This window comes from Lagenorhynchus albirostris, chromosome 5 (genome assembly GCF_949774975.1).
Source record: "Lagenorhynchus albirostris chromosome 5, mLagAlb1.1, whole genome shotgun sequence".
Lineage (NCBI taxonomy): Eukaryota > Metazoa > Chordata > Mammalia > Artiodactyla > Delphinidae > Lagenorhynchus > Lagenorhynchus albirostris.
The window spans coordinates 85,868,422-85,886,710 of NC_083099.1; the positions used below are offsets into that span (position 1 = coordinate 85,868,422).

Consider the following 18,289-nt stretch of genomic DNA (forward strand, 5'->3'; position numbering starts at 1 on the left):
GATCCTCATCAGATTTTCCTGCTAGTTTTAGTATTCATTGATGATTCTTAACCTGATCTATGCAAAATGATGATTTTCCAATTCCAGCACTCTCTTCTTATTTACCAGTCAGTGTTTGGTGTTCTGCTGTAGGCAAGAGTCCTCCCTTCTAGGTCAGTATTTGCTAATGGGTCCTGTCCCTAATGTGTATCTATTTTAGTAATTTTGTTGAGTTTATTAAATGTATATCTGTAAGAATTTTGGTCTTTCTTTCCTTCCTTCCTTCCTCCCTCCTTTTCTCCCTTCCTTTCTTCCCTTACTGATATAGATTCATGAATTTCTATTTTTCTCAATGGTTTATAATTCACTATTCTCCTTAATTGTTTTGGTTCTCAAATTGTCCCAGATATGGTCAGTGGGTTTTTGAAGTCAGTTTCTCAATTGCAAAGCTTCATAAAAGTCACAGAAAGGAGTTATGTTTTGAGTCAGAGGTAGGCCTGTATCACTGAGATAGTTGTATCACTGTGGTAGCCTTGAGGTTTTTCTCCAGATGAGACTAATCTTGCCCATTAATCTGAAAACTCTGGCTTTGTTTTCTTTGTTTTTTCTTTGTCTGGCTTTGTTTTCTTTACATTCTCAAGAGGAGAGAGAACATTTGTTTGTTATACCTCCTGCCATTCCTTTGTAGTTGTTTTACAGAGACCACGACAAGTTATGGAATTCTCAAGGTTCAGGCCTGCTCTGAGATACAAGGAAAGACTGGTGCTCTTTTCACTGGGGGCTCCAAACTCTTGGGAAGGGAAATTTCCAAATTACAGCATGATTATCTCCTTTTTTTCTCTCGAGGAACATTTTACTGTAAAATTGATGCTACAACAGTAAGAAAGCACCTGGTAATGTAGTGTCAAAGCATATTTATTATTCCTGCTACTTATTATACCTCAATATTTATTTTAGGCATTAATTGTACTTTTTGATGGAATGTTTAAAGCTGTTTCTAAATCTCCATGTTAGGTAGAACTCATTTCTTACATTCCATAGGATCTACATTAAGTATTTTCTGGTCTAAAAATTACCGAAGCTATCTTTCTGTTGAAGTTTCATTAACTATGAAAATAGCTAACACTATCAGCACTTACTCTGTGCAGGACATTGATGTAAACACTGCAGTTATACTGGTCTATGAGGTAAATTATTATCTCATTTTACAGATGAAGAAACTTAAGCACAGAAAGTTTAAGTAACTTGCCCAAGATCACACAGTTTGTGGCTAAGGTAGATTCGAATCCAGTTAATATGGCTCTAAAATCTAATGTGCTAATCACTAAGCAGAGACAGGTGAAGGGGGTTGACATTTCTTGAAACTCTTGACATACCTGATATAATGAACAAATGCAACAAACAGGCATCCCAAGTAGAAGGAGAAGAAGATGAGGAAACTGAGAAGAATGGATTTCACATAAACAGATCCTGAGGGAAGAGAAAGAGCTTTGGTCAGGATGTCCTCAAGAGAAGAGAGGACCATGTTTGGGACAGGACAGCTTCATGGGCCCATCTGCATCACACTCATTCTTAAATTCTAAGATAATTCCACTCAAAGCAGCAAAGCTATTGGAGGTCACCCAGACATCGTCCATAAATGGCTGCCTTTCACAGTGATGACTTCATCAGGGAAGCTGGGAAGGGACTTCCTGTATACAACTTCATAATTGACTTCCCTTTCTTTCTGCAAAGGATTTAGCAAAATGCTTTGATTCTCTCTTCTATCTCTAAGGTAAACATTAGTTTTCTTATGATGTTTCTCTGGAAGGATGACATTAGCATTGAATGACATGACTGCCTTCCTGACATAGGAATCTCTCCACTGAATCTCAGTAACAAGACTGACCTTTAATGGAAGGAACAATGGTCACTTTAAGGTTCTTTGCACGTTGTAGATTCCAGGTCTGGTTCTCCTTTTCTGGTAAAAAAAGAACAAAGCACAATGGATCAGATACTAGGTTCCTGGTCTCTGATCTGAACAGTTGCTTAAAAACTGTCCAGAATTAACTCTGGTTGCTGAATTTTCTTTTAGCAAGAACTACGTGAAAACCTTCAAACTGTCTAATACTCTTTTCGGTTAAAACTTTCAGCTTGGCCTTTGTTTGGGTGCATTTTGGTAGCACTAAGTGAGTCAAATGAGAATGCAGCCTCCTTTCTTGAATGAAGAAGGCTTGACCCTTCTTCTGATATCATATGGCTCAATATGCCACAGACATCTGAAGAAAACAGCTGCAAAAATAGAGAGCTACTACATTTTTGGTTTGCATTTTTCTTTTTCTTTTTTTTTTAAACATCTTTATTGGAGTATAATTGCTTTACAATGTTGTGTTAGTTTCTGCTGTATAACAAAGTGAATCAGCTATACATATACATATATCCCCATATCTCCTCCCTCTTGCGCCTCCCTTCTACCCTCCCTATCCCACCCCTCTAGGTGGTCACAAAGCACCGAGCTGATCTCCCTGTGCTATGGAGCTGATCTCCCTGTGCTATGGAGCTGCTTCCGACTAGCTATCTATTTTACATTTGGTAGTATATATATGTCAATGCTACTCTCTCACTTCGTCCCAGCTTACCCTTCCCCCTCCCCATGTCCTCAAGTCCATTCTCTATGTCTGTGTCTTTATTCCTGTCCTGCCCCTAGGTTCATCAGAACCATTGTTTTGGTTTTTTTTAGATTCCACGTATATGTGTTAGCATACGGTATTTGTTTTTCTCTTTCTGACTTACTTTGTATGGCAGACTCTACGTCCATCCACCTCACTGCAAATAGCTCAATTTTGTTCCTTTTTATGGCTGAGTAATATTCCACTGTATATGTATGCTGCATCTTCTTTATCCATTCATCTGTTGAGGGATACTTAGGTTGCTTCCATGTCCTGGCTATTGTAAATAGTGCTGCAATGAACATTGTGGTACATGTCTCTTTTTGAATTATGGTTTTCTCAGGGTATATGCCCAGTAGTGGGATTGCTGGGTTGTATGGTAGTTCTATTTTTAGTTTTTTAAGGAACCTCCATACTGTTCTGCATAGTGGCTGTATCAATTTACATTCCCACCTAATGAAACTTAAAAGTTTTTGCACAGCAAAGGAAACCATAAACAAGACAAAAAGACAACACTCAGAATGGGAGAAAATATTTGCAAACGAAGCAACTGACAAAGGATTAATCTCCAAAATATACAAGCAGCTCATGCAGCTCAATATCAAAAAAACAAACAACCCAATCCAAAATTGGGCAGAAGACCTAAAAAGACATTTCCCCAAAGAAGATATACAGATTGCCAACAAACACATAAAAGAATGCTCAACATCATTAATCATTAGAGAAATGCAAATCAAAACTACAGTGAGCTATCACCTCAGATTGGTCAGAATGGCCATCATCAAAAAATCTACAAGCAATAAATGCTGGAGAGGGTATGGAGAAAGGGGAACACTCTTGCACTGTTGGTTTGCATTTTTCTAGGCAGTGAGAATTTGTTTTTTTCTTATATGGCCATCAAAGGACTTACAGTTTACCGAGAACATTGGATGTTGGCAAAGTATGTAATTAAGAGATTAAAGAGTATATTAGAAGAAAATTCACCTAAATACTGAGGGAACGATGTTACACTCAACAGTAAACACTTTTCGTGTTGATCACATATGGCCTATCAGCTGCTGGGGGGTCTGTGTTTTCAATCAACAGCCTATTCCATTCCCGTGGTAGGTAGTGGGTAGTTGCCCATAACCACTTGTACTATGCCTAAGAGCTGACATAACCCCTGCCATTGGGATAAGTTGCCCTACTTTGCTCACTTACTGTCTTGAAAGGTACAATTTTGGCAATGGGAATTGAGAACTCTGAATTTTCCTTGGGGAAATGATGACTACCGATAAATATAAGTGGATCCATTACTGCTCGCTACAAAGATGATCTTTGAAAATGGACCTCGATCTGCTGTATAAGATCATTACTTCACAGTAGTAAATATTTGTTGAGTAAAGGGCCAACTGAGTGAACTGGGCCACCTGGGCCAACTGAGGGAGTACAAGACTTTGAAAAGATTCAGGCACTAAATGGCATTTTGTAGTATCAATAATATCTTGAGATTTATTATTTTCTTCCCTTTATTTTTTTCTCATGTATGTCTCAGACTGCCTTGCCAAGCCACTGCTGATGACCCTCACTTAGTGGGAACTAGTGATGGTTGGAAGGGGCCAGACGGGGCCAAAATGAGCTTTTGGCTTCCTTTCCATTCCATTCTGTTAGGTTTTTCTAAGTAGACACATACTCCTCACTGTTCCTTACCCTGGATGAAGAAAGATCCTCCACAGGCATAATCTTCAGGCTTTATCACAAACACCACATAGAACTGCTCACCTGGAAAATCCTTCTTCTGCACAAGACATAAAGATAGGGAGAAGAAGGGAGAAAGTCCATATAATGGTGGGGGCAAAAAGAAAGAGGAAAGAGAAGAAAAGTAAAGTTCACCTCTGCTCCCTAACTCCTTAGAACGGACTCTCACATTCCCATGATCTACTCCAGGTTATCCATAATAAAATAATTGTTATATCCAAGAAATTATGTAAATAGAGTGTTCTGATTTCAATCTGTCCGGTGCCCACTTGAGTGCTTAGAATTGTAGTAGACCCCGTATAAAATATATGTCAACAGTCTATGTTTAATAATTCATACTTGTATATTAAATTCTTGAATAAACTTTATTTTTTAGGGCAGTTTTAGCTTCACTATATTAAGTTTTTATTATTTTAAAATTTAATGATAAATGACTTTCCTAAAAGTCACACAGTCAGCAGTTAAATAAACAATTTAGGTTAGGGAAGCAAAGACTCAAGTCAGGAGACCTGAGTTACAGTCCTGGCTTTGACTTTCTCTAAGTGGGCTTCTCTCTGTCCCAGTTTCTTATCCATGAATGAAGCATGGTTGACAAGATAATCTTTAAGGTCCAGTATATTTATACAACTCTGATTTTTTTTTATTATCCCCAAATTTCTGATATTATGTTTAACCCACTGAGAAAATGGCCCAGTACTGAATCATGGGTCCAAAAGAGAAGTAATAACTTATTGCCAAACATATTGAAAGTAGGAATATACTGATATGATTTGCACTTCATTAATTTAGTGTCCAGATGATGTAAAATCTGAGTTTCCTACTATGGTTATTTTTTTGTCTTTTTAAACTTGGGACCACATAATGCTGATGTGCTAAGGAAAAAAAAATACTAAAAATAAGAGAAGATATTTGAGATATCGAATCTGAGACATTAAAAATAAAAGCCTGACTAATAGAAGTTTTTTGGTCTGATAGCTAAATTATAATTAACCTCTCCTCATTCATGGCCTGCTATTCAATAAACAGTATCTCCTTACCTAGAGAACAGATCAAATTACAGGTACTCCAAGTAAGTACCACTCTAAAGCTAGGGACAGAATCTCTTTGAAAATATGCTGACATGATGTCTGTACATTTTTGCTATAAAATTACCATTGAAATAATAATTTAATTATCATACCAAAAGGGCAAACTTCTGCACAAATGTGGTTTATATTCCTTTGAACCTGTCCATTCTGTCCAGAGTTGAAGTTATGTTTTGGTTACAATATGTTTTTTTTCAATCGAAGGGTAGTTGATTTAAAATATTGTTTTAGTAGAATATGTTTAGTTGTTTTAAATGGATCAGACAAACTTTACCCTAAACCAGCATCCCCCATTGGGTAGATTGGAATCTTTTGCCCTTACTTCTCTAAGCAATCTGTCAGACATGTCCCACTGCATCACAGGTTCCCAAGATTCCCCAAGGGGAACGGAGCACCTGGTAGAGTAGCACTGTCTACTATCACCAAGGCTTTGATTTCAGGTGTAGCAATCTTTGTTTTAAAATCAATCAGAAAGGAAAGAGATTCAAGGCACACGGTGAGCGGTAATCCCTTAGGTTTTTCTAAGTCCGGCAGGTAACCTGACTGGTCCAGTAGGTAATCTGATTATAAACTGTGCACTGTCATTGACAATAACAACCACAGAAGCGATGTCTCACCTGTAGTGTGATGGCAGCTTTCTTGGTCATGGACTGATAGACACCATTAAATTCTACATTGTGGTCGAGATCATACACTGGGCACTGTAACATGCATGAGGGATAAAAAAAGGAAAGCATCACTAATGTCATAGTATACATACCACACATGCCACCTGGATCACAGGGGAGGGGGTCCCTACTGAGCCAGAAACCATGAAGAGATTTCCCCCAGAACAGTCATGAAATAGTCCTCCTAAAACCTGGTGCCTTGTCCTCTGAAGTCAAGGTCACTTTATATCAAAGAGAACTGAAAAGATCATCTTAAAGTGTATCACACCTTTCCCATTTTTTATTTAACACCTTATGAAACAGAAAGGGCCTAATGACACAATAAAAATTTTAAAAAGTAGAGCAAACAGGTTTCTGTTTTTCTTGTGCAGCCCACAAGTTGGTCTTCCTTGTTCTCTGTCATAATCCTCCCTCCCTCCCTCCCTTCCTTTGTTTATTTTGGTGAGGAGTCAACTGCTCTCTATCTCCCCAGATCAATGTCTACAAACACAGACTGCCCACTTGTGTGCACACAATACTGTCTTTATTATTTAGCAGTTTTGTCAGGAATATGTAGTATGAGGATGACATGGTGGTCACCCTTCTCTCTCATTTATCCTGGGACAATATAATACTCCATATTGGAAGGTTGACAGGTTATGAAGACTCACCATGATATTCTGGACTGAGACAACAGAGCATGGATAAGCCATTTCAGACACAACTTTAATGATAACTGAGTCCACATCTTCAGGAAATTTGTATAGAAAATACTAAGAATAAAAAAAAGAAAGACAGCATTTGTTAATGTTAAGAAATGTTTATGGTCAAAAACTCAAGCTATTTTCCCATGAATAAGGTGGTTTCCTCAAATATTAAGCACAAAGTTCAGATGTAAATCTCAGTAAGCCTCCAGTAATTCAGTCAGCCATTCATCTCTTGCATATTGAGCAAATGCTCTGTGCGGGGCTCAGGCACTAGGAACACAGCAGTGAACGAGAGAAAGGAGCCATTTCATACAATATTGCCATATCATTTTTTATGGTTTTTCCTTCTCAACTAAACTTTGCTACACTTCATTCTAATTTTGACTTAAGAAGATGCCCCCAACCCTTTGAATTAGAGATATGTGGAATGTGACAGGAGACAAGGTTTGCCTCTGTGGGGTCATTTTGAAATATGAAGCTCCTCCTTGAAAAGCAGATAAGCCTGTTCTTCAAGAATCTTAACCACATTCCCACAGGCAAGAATTAGCACTAGACCCACCCTTCCCCTAGACTTTCTTGCCAAAGAATCTATTTCCTGGCTGGAACACAGTGAGATGACATTTAGATTCAAAAACCAAGCCCTACATCTAGCCTCCTGAAATATGTTCACAATTTTGGGCAGAAGTATTTCTCCAATATCATCAGAATAAGAAAACATTTATAATAGACAAAAGTTACACTATTTACCTACTTAGATTATCAATCCACTGGAAAAATTTATTAACTCTAAGCCTTAAACATGTTGCTAATAATGAAGAAAGGGGACTTCTGCCCAGTAGTTATAAATATAGAAACTGGTTGAGAAGCTTGACATGAAATATACGATTAAAATTTTGAGGAAAACAAACAAAGCGAACTCCTATCCTAGGGCTTTAGTAAATCTATCCCTTGAAAGGAGACGCAAAACCCGTTAAAACTTCATTTTGCATTCCCACATCCTCTTTATTAACCTTATTCTGAGAACCAGAGCAATAAAAATAGAACTTTTTCAACAATCCAAAGCCTTCTGATGGGGAAAAAAATCATCTCAAGATTAAAGAGTGTCATTAACGCTGCTTTTTGGAAGTCTGTTCATGCCTTGTAACAGATGGCAACACTCCCAAGAAGCCACTCCGTTTTTGTGCTTTTATTTTGGAGCTTGATTCAAATACATATAATACAGGGCTCTTCCAAAGGTGAATACTCTGGAATTCCCTAGAGGCGTTCATGGTTCTTAGGGGAACCATACTTTGTAACTCAAAAGCATTATTATGGTTACTGTTAGCAGTAATGAGCATCACATATATGCCTGTATATTCTAGGAGTTGGTTTTGTGAAAGCTGTAGACATCTACCGAAGCCTTCTCTGTATACCAAGGTATCACTAATCGTTTTTTACCTTTAAATTACCATAAACCCCAAATAAATAAACCCCTTGCCTTGAGAATCTACTTTTACCAGAAGGAAGCAAGTGACAAGGATCCAAAGCAATGCCTGGAATTTAGGCTAAAAATCACCATCTTGTGTCCTGATTATCTATCCAGTTTCTGTAAACTGCTTCTATCTACAGGAATAGAGGCAGACAGTGGTGATTCAGGTTGTCTGAGTATGTGCAATAGTTTGGGTGGACTTACAGGAACAGAAAATTTTTCCTACAGTTGAAGGGGATATAAAATATAGGCCAAAATGGGAACAGTTACGAGTAAAATAAGACCTTCAGAGATGTCAAAGAATTTCTGTTTTGTTTCATGAGTTTGTTTTAAGTATATTTTACTCTAGTTTGTGATTTATATACAAATTATTTGGGCTTTAGTGTTTAATACTTTTTTAAAATAGAAAGAAGCTATAATATATAATCATCACTGATTTTCAGTCTACAAAGTACATCACGACATTCACACATTTTTATTATATTTATTTATAAATAAATATAATGATATATTTATAAATAAATTTATTTATAAATAAATAAATGATATCTATAAATAAATAAATATGATATTTCTATCATATTTATTATAGCTTTCGACAGGACTATTAGACTGTACTCTTTCTGCAGTTGGGGTACAAGTTTTCCCCTCCCTTTCTATATAGATATCTCCCATTGCCCCTAGTAACTAGTGCTTTCAAATATTTCATGAATTAAGTGGCTAATACTCTGAGGGCAATGGATCGTGGGACTTGGTCCTCTTCTGTCACTGGGTGGCAGCATATATGCACTGTGGAGGCTTTCACTGATGGGAAATTTAACTCTTCAAGGTGTGCTGGAGTTGGCTCTTGCAGGTCTGGGGAGCTGATTGTGCACATCGATTCCAAACTCTGTGTTCAATGACGTCACGCTGGCAGCTTGAAATCCGCCAGAGCGGAGGTATTTACACTGCAGAAATGGGCAAATGCTACAAAACAGGGCTTTCACTCTAAGAACCAGTTGTTAAATATTCACCAGCTCACAAGTGGTTGTAACAGATTTACAACATTATCCATATAATATGTTAATCCCAGTTTTAGTACGGTATATCCAAGGCCATTTTTGACACAGTTGCATTACAGCCTACAGAAGACTTATAATAAATATCAGGACATTAAATAAATCTGTTTTAAACTTGCTATTGCATAAACTTCACTCTTTCAGAAGCTATGAGAGGAGAAAGGAAGGTAGCTAGAAGTGTCACCAGAAAAGCAGCCTAAGTCAATCAAAGTTTTCATCTATTTAGTCTGTTTATGACTATGGCCTAATGGAGAGCACAGCACAAATATCTAATTCTTCTAATAATTTTTGTCAGCATTCCTGTTCTTTCTTAATGACAGGAGAAACTAATTAATTTTACCCATAACACTGTAGAAATTAAAATCTGTCTCATTTTTATTGTACTTTCAGATCAATTGATTATTTTTGTATTTGTTTAGTGGTGGTCTTCCATTCTCTGTCTCCCCACCCCCATCCTGATTATAAGGTCCGTGAAGGCAGAAGTTGCACCTGTCTCTTCTTCATCCTTCTATCCCTGGCACCTAGTATAATCTATCACTGTACTTGGTACATAGTAGGCCCACAATTTTATGAATGAAGGTTGAGCCAAGGAACATCTGCAAATACTTCATGCCTCCCATTTTACACCAATTCAAGTGATAAGGTTAAAGGTGTGTCTAAAATCCCAGTTACATGAACAACATTCCAAAAGTACAAATATAACTCATGTTGTGAAAGATCAAGGGCAACATCACATGCTAACTCTACCTGTTACCATGGTTTCTTGGGGTAACACCAACAGGAAGAATCATGATAACCTTGAAGCCCTTCACTTACCTGGGGTTGAGCGGGACTGGCAGTAAAGTGAAAGGCAACGTTTGTCCTGAGAAATATAAGGGGGAGAGGGGAAAGTGGGAAAAGTGAAAGAAAAGCATAAGTTAGCAAACAAAAATTGTTTATTAAAAAAAAATCTTAAACTAGATGCAAGGAAAGCCCTACCCTTTGAGAAAGGAGCTCTGGGCCCATAAAAGTGACAAAGTGTGCTGCATGGGAACTTGGTGTTTTCAACTCTCAAGAATGATCAAATTGGGGAACTGATCAACTTTATGTCTTTGTAAACCCATGAAGTCATACCTATACAAGTAAGTACTTTGTTGACTTTTATAGACACATTTGTCTTTGGATTCTCTTAAGATTTTACAATCAAGTACAGGGTTTAGGTGTGAGAAGTGGTCTGAAAGAGAGAGGAAAAGAAGGTTTGAGGTTCATTTGCATAATTCAGATAGCACTTCAAAATTTTGATGTATCCATGGCAAAAGATCACTTTTTAAAAAATGTGGTGGGTAGACAATCACCATGGGAGGGTCTCTAGGGATAGGAGCATACTCTTCCTGCCCCCAAGCACCCCCAGTTGTCTACATTTCCCTCCAAGGTTGTGTCCTCTTTGGGTTAGGCATTGCATTCCAAGACCCTTCTTAAAATGCACATACCACCAAAAGAATATAATGAAGTTATTTTCTCTCCAATTATTAATTTGCTGTGAATTATTTTATTAGATATTTTATTAGATATTTTCATTCTTCTGTGAAAGACAGAAATGATCCAGCACTGAGGAAAGGGCAGTGTGAGGAGCATGTGGGAACCATACATCTGCAGCGTAGAGTGCTGCTGGAAGGAACATACGTGAACAGTTCAAGAGACTGGTAAACAAAGAGAAATTTGCTCTTCTCTGTAGTCATGTAAGGGCTGTTTGGGGCTTTTGTTCTTTCTGGTTCTTGCCTCACTTTTAGTTGTGAAGATCACTCACACATGCCCACTGCACTCTCAATGCCTGCGTCTGGGGAGTGTCATGATCCCAACTGTCCAGTGTGACCTGCACTTCTGGGAACCTGAACCTGAACTTCTTCTGGGGTCCTTCCCCAGCTTTATCCCCCAATGCTAAGGAGTCTTTCTCTCCACTCCTAATTTTCCTTTTATAAAAATTAAATAGTTTAAAATTTTTATTAAAGATTCCTTTAGAAAGGGCATGTCAGGACATTTAAGCATGAAGTTTATAATTGGAGGTGTTGTTTAGAAGTCATAAAATTTGAGCACTATTTCTAAAGGTAATGACAAACAATTCAGGCTGTAAGCAGACGAGGCTTAGAGTTTAGCAATGGATGCAATTTGTATATATTCACTCTCAATAGAAATCATCATCAGAGTCAAGGATTGGTTCTGCTGACATATGGTTAGTAACTCGTGATCTTAAGTCACCTAAAGAAGCCAAAGTCAGTGTCAAATCCAGTTGTGTGTGTTCTCCTGAGATTCCACAGCCAGAGTCAGGACCCGCGGTGCTGTGTGTGGCTCTCAGCGTGTGGGGAGTGTCATCTGCTATTACCAGGGCAACACGGGGCCCTCAATTCTGTTTGTTGCCAGGTCAGGGGAACAAAGAGGACAGTGATTTTCTTGGCTGGCAGCAGACAGTGTAAGATTTCCAGGAGAAAACAGTTTTCTTTGGCCAGCAATTTGTTTTTAAATTCTCCCCTGTCATTTGAATTGCAGTTATAACATTGAATGTGTGGACATTGATAGGAATTTTCTGTTTTTATTTTTTTCTTGTTCTTTATGTTTGCTTTACTAGTACAACACATACAAACTTTGAAAACACTTTATTTTCTTTAAGACTATCACATTTAAGTCTTCTCTTTCTCATGGAGTCAACAGTGTGTGCAAAATAAACATGGTGCCTGTTGCAGATGAAAGGTTCTGTTTCCTTCCCCATGGGCCTCGGTGGAGGTGGGGAAGGTTTATTTTATCAGGTGTCATTAAGCAACAGAACAAATCTAACTGAGACACATGTACACCTTTAGTTTTAGAGAAGGAAGTACACAATTTTCGACTTATTTGAAAAAATTAAACACAGGAAACAAAAGTTTATTCAATAAATAAGAAAACCCAAAAGCTAATTTTGTTTCCTCATTTTGGCTAGTTTGAGGGAGAGGGAAAGAGAAAAGGAACAGAGGAGTCAAGAGAGATGGGTGTGCAGGGAAGGGAGACAGGAGAAGAGGGAGAAAAGGGCCCATGGGGAAGGGAGAGAGAAGGGGGAGAAGTATCTACAGGAGAGTAATAAAACAGAAGGAAAAGGAAGGGGGGATGAGAAGAAAGAGTAAGTGGAAAGACAGGCAGAGACAAAAACTAAGTCGTTTTTGAGGTGAGTACAGAGAGGACTGTGAGATGCAGGGCATCACATATATCTTCTGACAGCAAGCCCCTAGCACAGAGCACAGTGAGCGTTGAAAACCCTCACTTTGTCGAAGGAAATCACGCTGGTTATTCACTTGGACTATGGACTTCAGAGTATCATTTCCTGTTATCTCCTTACTGCCATCTGTCATGAACTGCCTTTGCTTATCCCAAATCTTTCCCCAACCCTCCATCATCTGTAACCCTCCACCTCAAGGCTCTGGCTGAAGTATAAACTCTCCACGCGTGTGCTAAATCCTGTCTTTTCTTCCCTCCTCTGGGACGTTGCTTCTACAAAAATCCAACTCTCCTATAAATTTTATCCGCCTTTCTACTCCTTAGTTTATAAATATACTCTAGTCTCAATCATTTTCAAAATAAATAACAAACAAAAGCACCCCCCAGAATTGCCCTCTTTTCCCCAAATTTCTCTCCTTTGATGTCATTCTATATCCTTCTCCTTCACAACCAGCCTCTTCAAAGAGTGCTCTGCTCCAATCCCTCATTCATGCTTCCCTCTCCCCACTGCTGTCAGGATTCTTCTTCCACCATCTCCCTGAGGTTGCAGTCACCTCCCTGTAGTTAAATCCAGTGACTTAGTTCTTAATTTTCTTTACCTGTCTGTGACAGTTGACACTGACAGCCACTTCCTCTGTCTTAGAACTTCCTCCCGTGGGCTCTGTGACCCCTGCTTTCCTGGGTTTTCTTCCACACATCTGACTATGCCGAGTCAGCTTCTTCTGAGAGCTCCTATTTCTCAGACGATCCCTTATATGAGAATGTGACCCACAGTCTTGTTCTTGATCTCCTCGTTTTCATTAGCCACATACATCTTCATTCATATATGTATAATTATATATATTATAATTGCCATAAAATCCATATATATAAATATTCAGTTGCCACAAAAACCACAACAATGGTAGTGAATCACAAGTTTCCATGGCCAGCCCAGGGCTATCTCCTGGGCTCCAGTCACAGAAAAGGGTTCCTCTGCTGGGCTTCTGCACTTCACTGGCCCTCAAGCATCTCAAACTCCGTATGATCAAAATGGAATGTACTCCCGTTTCCCTGACCCTGACCTGCCACGTCTGTCGATAAGCCTCACCTGACTTGTGACATCCTTGTTGGAGTTGTCTTGGATTCCCTTTTTATCCCTTCCACAGCTGACTGCTCACCGAGTCTTACTGATTCTGTTAGTGTAAATGTAACCTGGATGCACCTGCTCCCACTGAAGCACTGTCTTTGCTCAGTATAGCATCCAATAAGAAAAAAAAACAAAACTGAAAAACAATGTAAATCACTGTACTCTACCCTAAAATACCAAAGGGCCATTACATAGGATGACATATAGCAAAATGGTCTAAAAGCCTCTTTACTCATCCATTTCCTCAAAAATCTATTACTTTTCACAGCACAGTAGCTGAGCTATCGCACTCAAAACGCTCTCTCAAAACGAAGACTCAAGATCCCTACTTAGAAGGCTAGAGGAGGGTTGAAGCCTTCAAGTACTCATGTAAGACTATATTTTTGATTCTGCCACATGTATTTTTTGAATTTGTGAATTATCCCCACGTGTATTACTTGACTCTTTTTCTCCCTTACAACTTTGTTGCTACCATGATATGTTCAGGTCCTAATAATTTTTTAATTCTTCTCTGTTCAAACTTTTGATTAGTCTATGTGCCTCTACCCTCTCCTCTCCAGTTCATCTTCTACACGGCTACTAAAGTCATCTCAAAAATCAGACCTGTTGATGATATTCTGTTGCTTAAAATCTTTTAGTGACTTCCATAACCTTAAAGATGAAGTCTAAACTGCCTGGTGCAGCAAAAATATCTCAAAGATCAAGGATTGGGTACTGCCTGTTTCTCGCCTTACCTCCTGGAACTCCACCTCAGGCACCATAGGGACCAGCCTTCCTGAAACTTCTACTCACTGGCCTCTCTGTTGCTCAGCCCTCTCTCCTGAGCATCGTGCTGTATAAGTTCAACACTCTGCCAGGCACTGCACTTCAAGTTCAACATGTCCCAAAGTGAACTTATCTTTTCCTTCCCTCCTCAAAATTCTCATTTTCTCTTAGGGGCACCACCATCTACAAGTTAGATGGTCATCCTAGACTCTCCCACTTCCCTTACCCTGAATATCCAATCAAGTTTTGTCAACTTCACCTCTAAATTCTTCAGTTCATTTCATTATTTATCTTGACCACGGCATCAGCCTTCTAATCTCTCTGCATCCAGTCGAGTCCCCCTCAAATCCATTATCCATACAAATATCACAACATAGACAACTGTCTAAATTTCTTTCTTTTTCTTTTTAAACTATCTGTCATGCGTTTTCCATTCTTGGGGATATCTTTTTTTTTTTTTTGGCCGAGCCATATGGCTTGTGAGATCGAACCCAGGCCCACGGCAGTGAAAGCATGGAGTCCTAATCACTGGACCACCAGAGAATTCCCAACAGCTCTTCCAGGCTCCTCCCACCCCAGGAGCAGGTGCCTGCCTGTTCCTGCAGCCTCCTGCTGTTCCCTATCTGCAACTTCACACTCTGCAGCACTGAGCGCCAGGGCAATGGGGTCTGGGAAAAGGAGTAGGGGCAAAACTGGTGTATGTGCATGTGTGGAGGCAGGTGGGGGAGAGTTAAGATGGCACGGAGTAATGCTTTAAGGCAGAAGTTAATTTTTTAAGCTGGATTTAAATAAATAAATGCTCCATGGAATTGAGAAATATATTTAGGGCAACAAAAACTAGGAGAACGGTGTTAAACAGAAAGTAGAAATAGCATGGTATAGTGGGAACAGCTCAGAACTGCAAGTCAGAAGTCGAACCTAATTTTGATTTTCTCCTTTCCTGGCTGTGTGAGTTTGGACAAATCACTTAACCTCTCTGGGCATCAGTTTGCTCATCTGTAAAAATGAAATGAGTGGATTCAATTCCCGAAGTTCCTTCTATTCTTAAAATTTATGATTCTAGAAAAAAATAACGCTTGTAGTCTGCCACTGAAAAACATACAACAGAAACTGCAATGTTGGGAAATTTGAGTTCTTCAGTGTTTCTCTCAGTACCTGAATTCAGATCTCCCCACAGTCCTCAGCTCTTGCCTGTTACCATCATCCTCTGGATTTCTGAGTTTCCAGCAAGGCTGGTGTGGGACAATCCAGAGCCAGGGAGGAAGAGACACATATATCTTAGTTACCATCTCTTCTCGGGCTTATCTTATTCGCATAAAACCCCTGGTACCTGTGTGCATTTTGAAATGCTCTGCATGTCTGGTTGCTTAGGTCAGGTCACATTGTGAGAGGCGGAAACAGAAAACAATATGAGGGAATAGACTTGCGGTTTCACCACATGCGTATCGTTCAATAACCCTCTCACAGAGTTGTGACCTTATGGCTTCAGTTTCACAGAATTCAGTTTTCCAAAGGGTCTAATTAGCCTCACAGATACCAGCCCTAGAATTCAAGTACACTACTACCAGGTGACAGTGACAGGTCAGACACACAGAGACCAGTTAGTAAATGCAGGGCTTCTCCAAAGTTCAAAATGCACTCTGTTCGGGTAAAGTGCTGCCACCTCCTTCAAATTATGAGTACGAATTCCCATACTGTTTAATATCACAGATTAATTTAGTTATTAACACAATTAAACACAAGCACCGCATTTAGAAATTGCTTAAAGGTAGCTGTTCTCAACTCTGCTGCACATTAGAATCACTTGGAGAACCGTAAAAATGTATATACTATAACGCTCAAACCTCCCTCCTAGAGACTCATATCATTGATCTTTTTCTGCCTTTTTTGGGGGGCTGGTTCTTTGCTCTTGAAATGATCACATCACTTTTTTCTACACCAAAATTAATGGTGGGACTTGGAAAAAAAATGCTGTAACTACTTCACCATCCTTCTGACCATTCATTAATCTATCTGTCCATCTGTATCTATGGGTATACACTGTCAAGGGGTGTAGAGAGGACCAAGATAGATATTTGGTTCATATCAGCAACTCCACTGGCTACAGACTTCAGAATAAACTGCTTTAGAAAATTTAAGGAGCGCTTTATAATACGGCAGAACATTCTGATCAGAAAAATAAACTGCCCAAAAGTAGTATATATTTTAAAATATTCTTCTTTTTTAAAAATTAATCTTTTTATTGAAGTGTAACAAACATATAGATAACAAGACATAAGTATATATCTGAAAGAATTCTCACGAAGTAAACATAGCCGTGTACTTCTTCTTTCCTCCCTGACGGTACTACTGTCCTAACTTCTAACATTACAGAATAGTTTCGCCTGTTTTTAAACTTTATATAAATGGAATCAAACAGTGTGTATTCCTTTTGTCTGGCTTCTTTTGCTCAACATTTTGTTTGTGAGATTTATTCACGTTGTTAGGTACAAAAATAGTTTGTTTTTATTGTTGTGTGATATTCCTCGAATGAATAGCACAATTATGTATCTAGGAGTTGAGTGGAACTGCGTTGTCAGTCCTTTCAAAGTACAGCAGTTTGGTAGGTGCAGTGGAATCTCATTATGGTTTTAATTTGCATTTCTGACAGCTGATGAGGTTATGTTTTTGGACCATTTGTATAGTTTCTTTGGTGACATGTCTGTTTAAGTCTCTTGCCTATTTTTTTTCCAGTGGGCTTGCCTGTCTTTTTTATTTTTTAGAAGACAATTATAAAAATAATACTGGTCATTTTAAATAGTTGACCTGTGGTTTGGTTGATTTTGTCCATTGTTAATTGGTTCTCTATTTCATTGTTTTGGGCTCTTATTTTAGTACTTACTTCCACTTTCTTTGAATTTTATTTTCAGTTCTTTTTGTTTTTCAAGCATTTAATTCATGAATTTATTTTAATGATCATAACAAACCTATAGAAATCAAGAGAATGACGATGATGTTTTAAAATACACAGAATTTCGACTTCCCTGGTGGCACAGTGGTAAAGAATCCGCCTGCCAATGCAGGGGACATGGGTCTGATCCCTGGTCAGGGAAGATCCCACAGGCCGCAGAGCAACTAAGCCCGTGCTCCACAACTGCTGAGCCTGCATGCTGCAACTGCTGCATGCAGCTCAACAAAGAGTAGCCCCTGCTCACCGCAACTTGAGAAAGCCCACCTGCAGCAACAAAGACCCAATGCAACCAAAAATCATTGTATAGCAATTATACTCCAATAAAGATGCCAAAAAAAAAGTACATTCAGGAGTTAAATTGATTGGATTCAACTCCACAAAAAAATAAATAAAATAAAATACACAGAATTTCAACAAAGAAGCAGTTTACACAAGCTTCAGTTCTTTTTCTAACTTCTTAAAATGGGTACTTAACACACTGACTTTCAGCCATTCATCTTTTCTGACATATACATTTGAAGCTTTACATTTTCCCGTAAGCAGTGCTTTAGTTGCATCCCGGAAGTTTGGATATGTATATTTTCAAAAGCTTAGGCATTCTATCATTTTGAGATGCAGTTTTCAAAATACGTTAATTAGCTCAAGTTTGTTAATCATGTTGACCTGCTCCTTTATAGCAGGTGTTGGCAAACTTTTTCTAAAAGGGCCAGATAGTAAATATTTTAGGCTTGCAGGCCATAATTTCTCTGTCCCAACTACTCACCTATGCCATTGTAGTATGAAAGCAGCCAGAGACAATATCTAAATGAATGGGTAGGGCTATGTTCCAATAACACTTTATTTACAAAAACCATTGGCTAGTCTGTGGGCCGTGGTTCGCCAATATTTGTTCTA

General features: G+C 38.7%; 1 protein-coding gene across 5 annotated transcripts in view; it reads right to left on the minus strand.

The window, feature by feature from the left end:
- The window catches only part of SIDT1 (SID1 transmembrane family member 1), an 87,197-nt gene that overhangs the window by 40,699 nt on the left and 28,209 nt on the right, over positions 1-18,289 (minus strand). For 3 of the 5 annotated variants that reach the window (XM_060150599.1, XM_060150601.1, XM_060150600.1), the window contains exons 4-9: positions 10,146-10,191; positions 6,768-6,869; positions 6,067-6,150; positions 4,317-4,404; positions 1,868-1,939; positions 1,356-1,449 (exon numbers count right to left, since the gene is read on the minus strand). In XM_060150599.1, the coding sequence (XP_060006582.1) occupies positions 1,356-1,449; positions 1,868-1,939; positions 4,317-4,404; positions 6,067-6,150; positions 6,768-6,869; positions 10,146-10,191 (486 nt within the window). The remainder of the gene's footprint in view (positions 1-1,355; positions 1,450-1,867; positions 1,940-4,316; positions 4,405-6,066; positions 6,151-6,767; positions 6,870-10,145; positions 10,192-18,289) is intronic. The other 2 variants (XM_060150602.1, XM_060150603.1) reach the window with 2 other exon arrangements.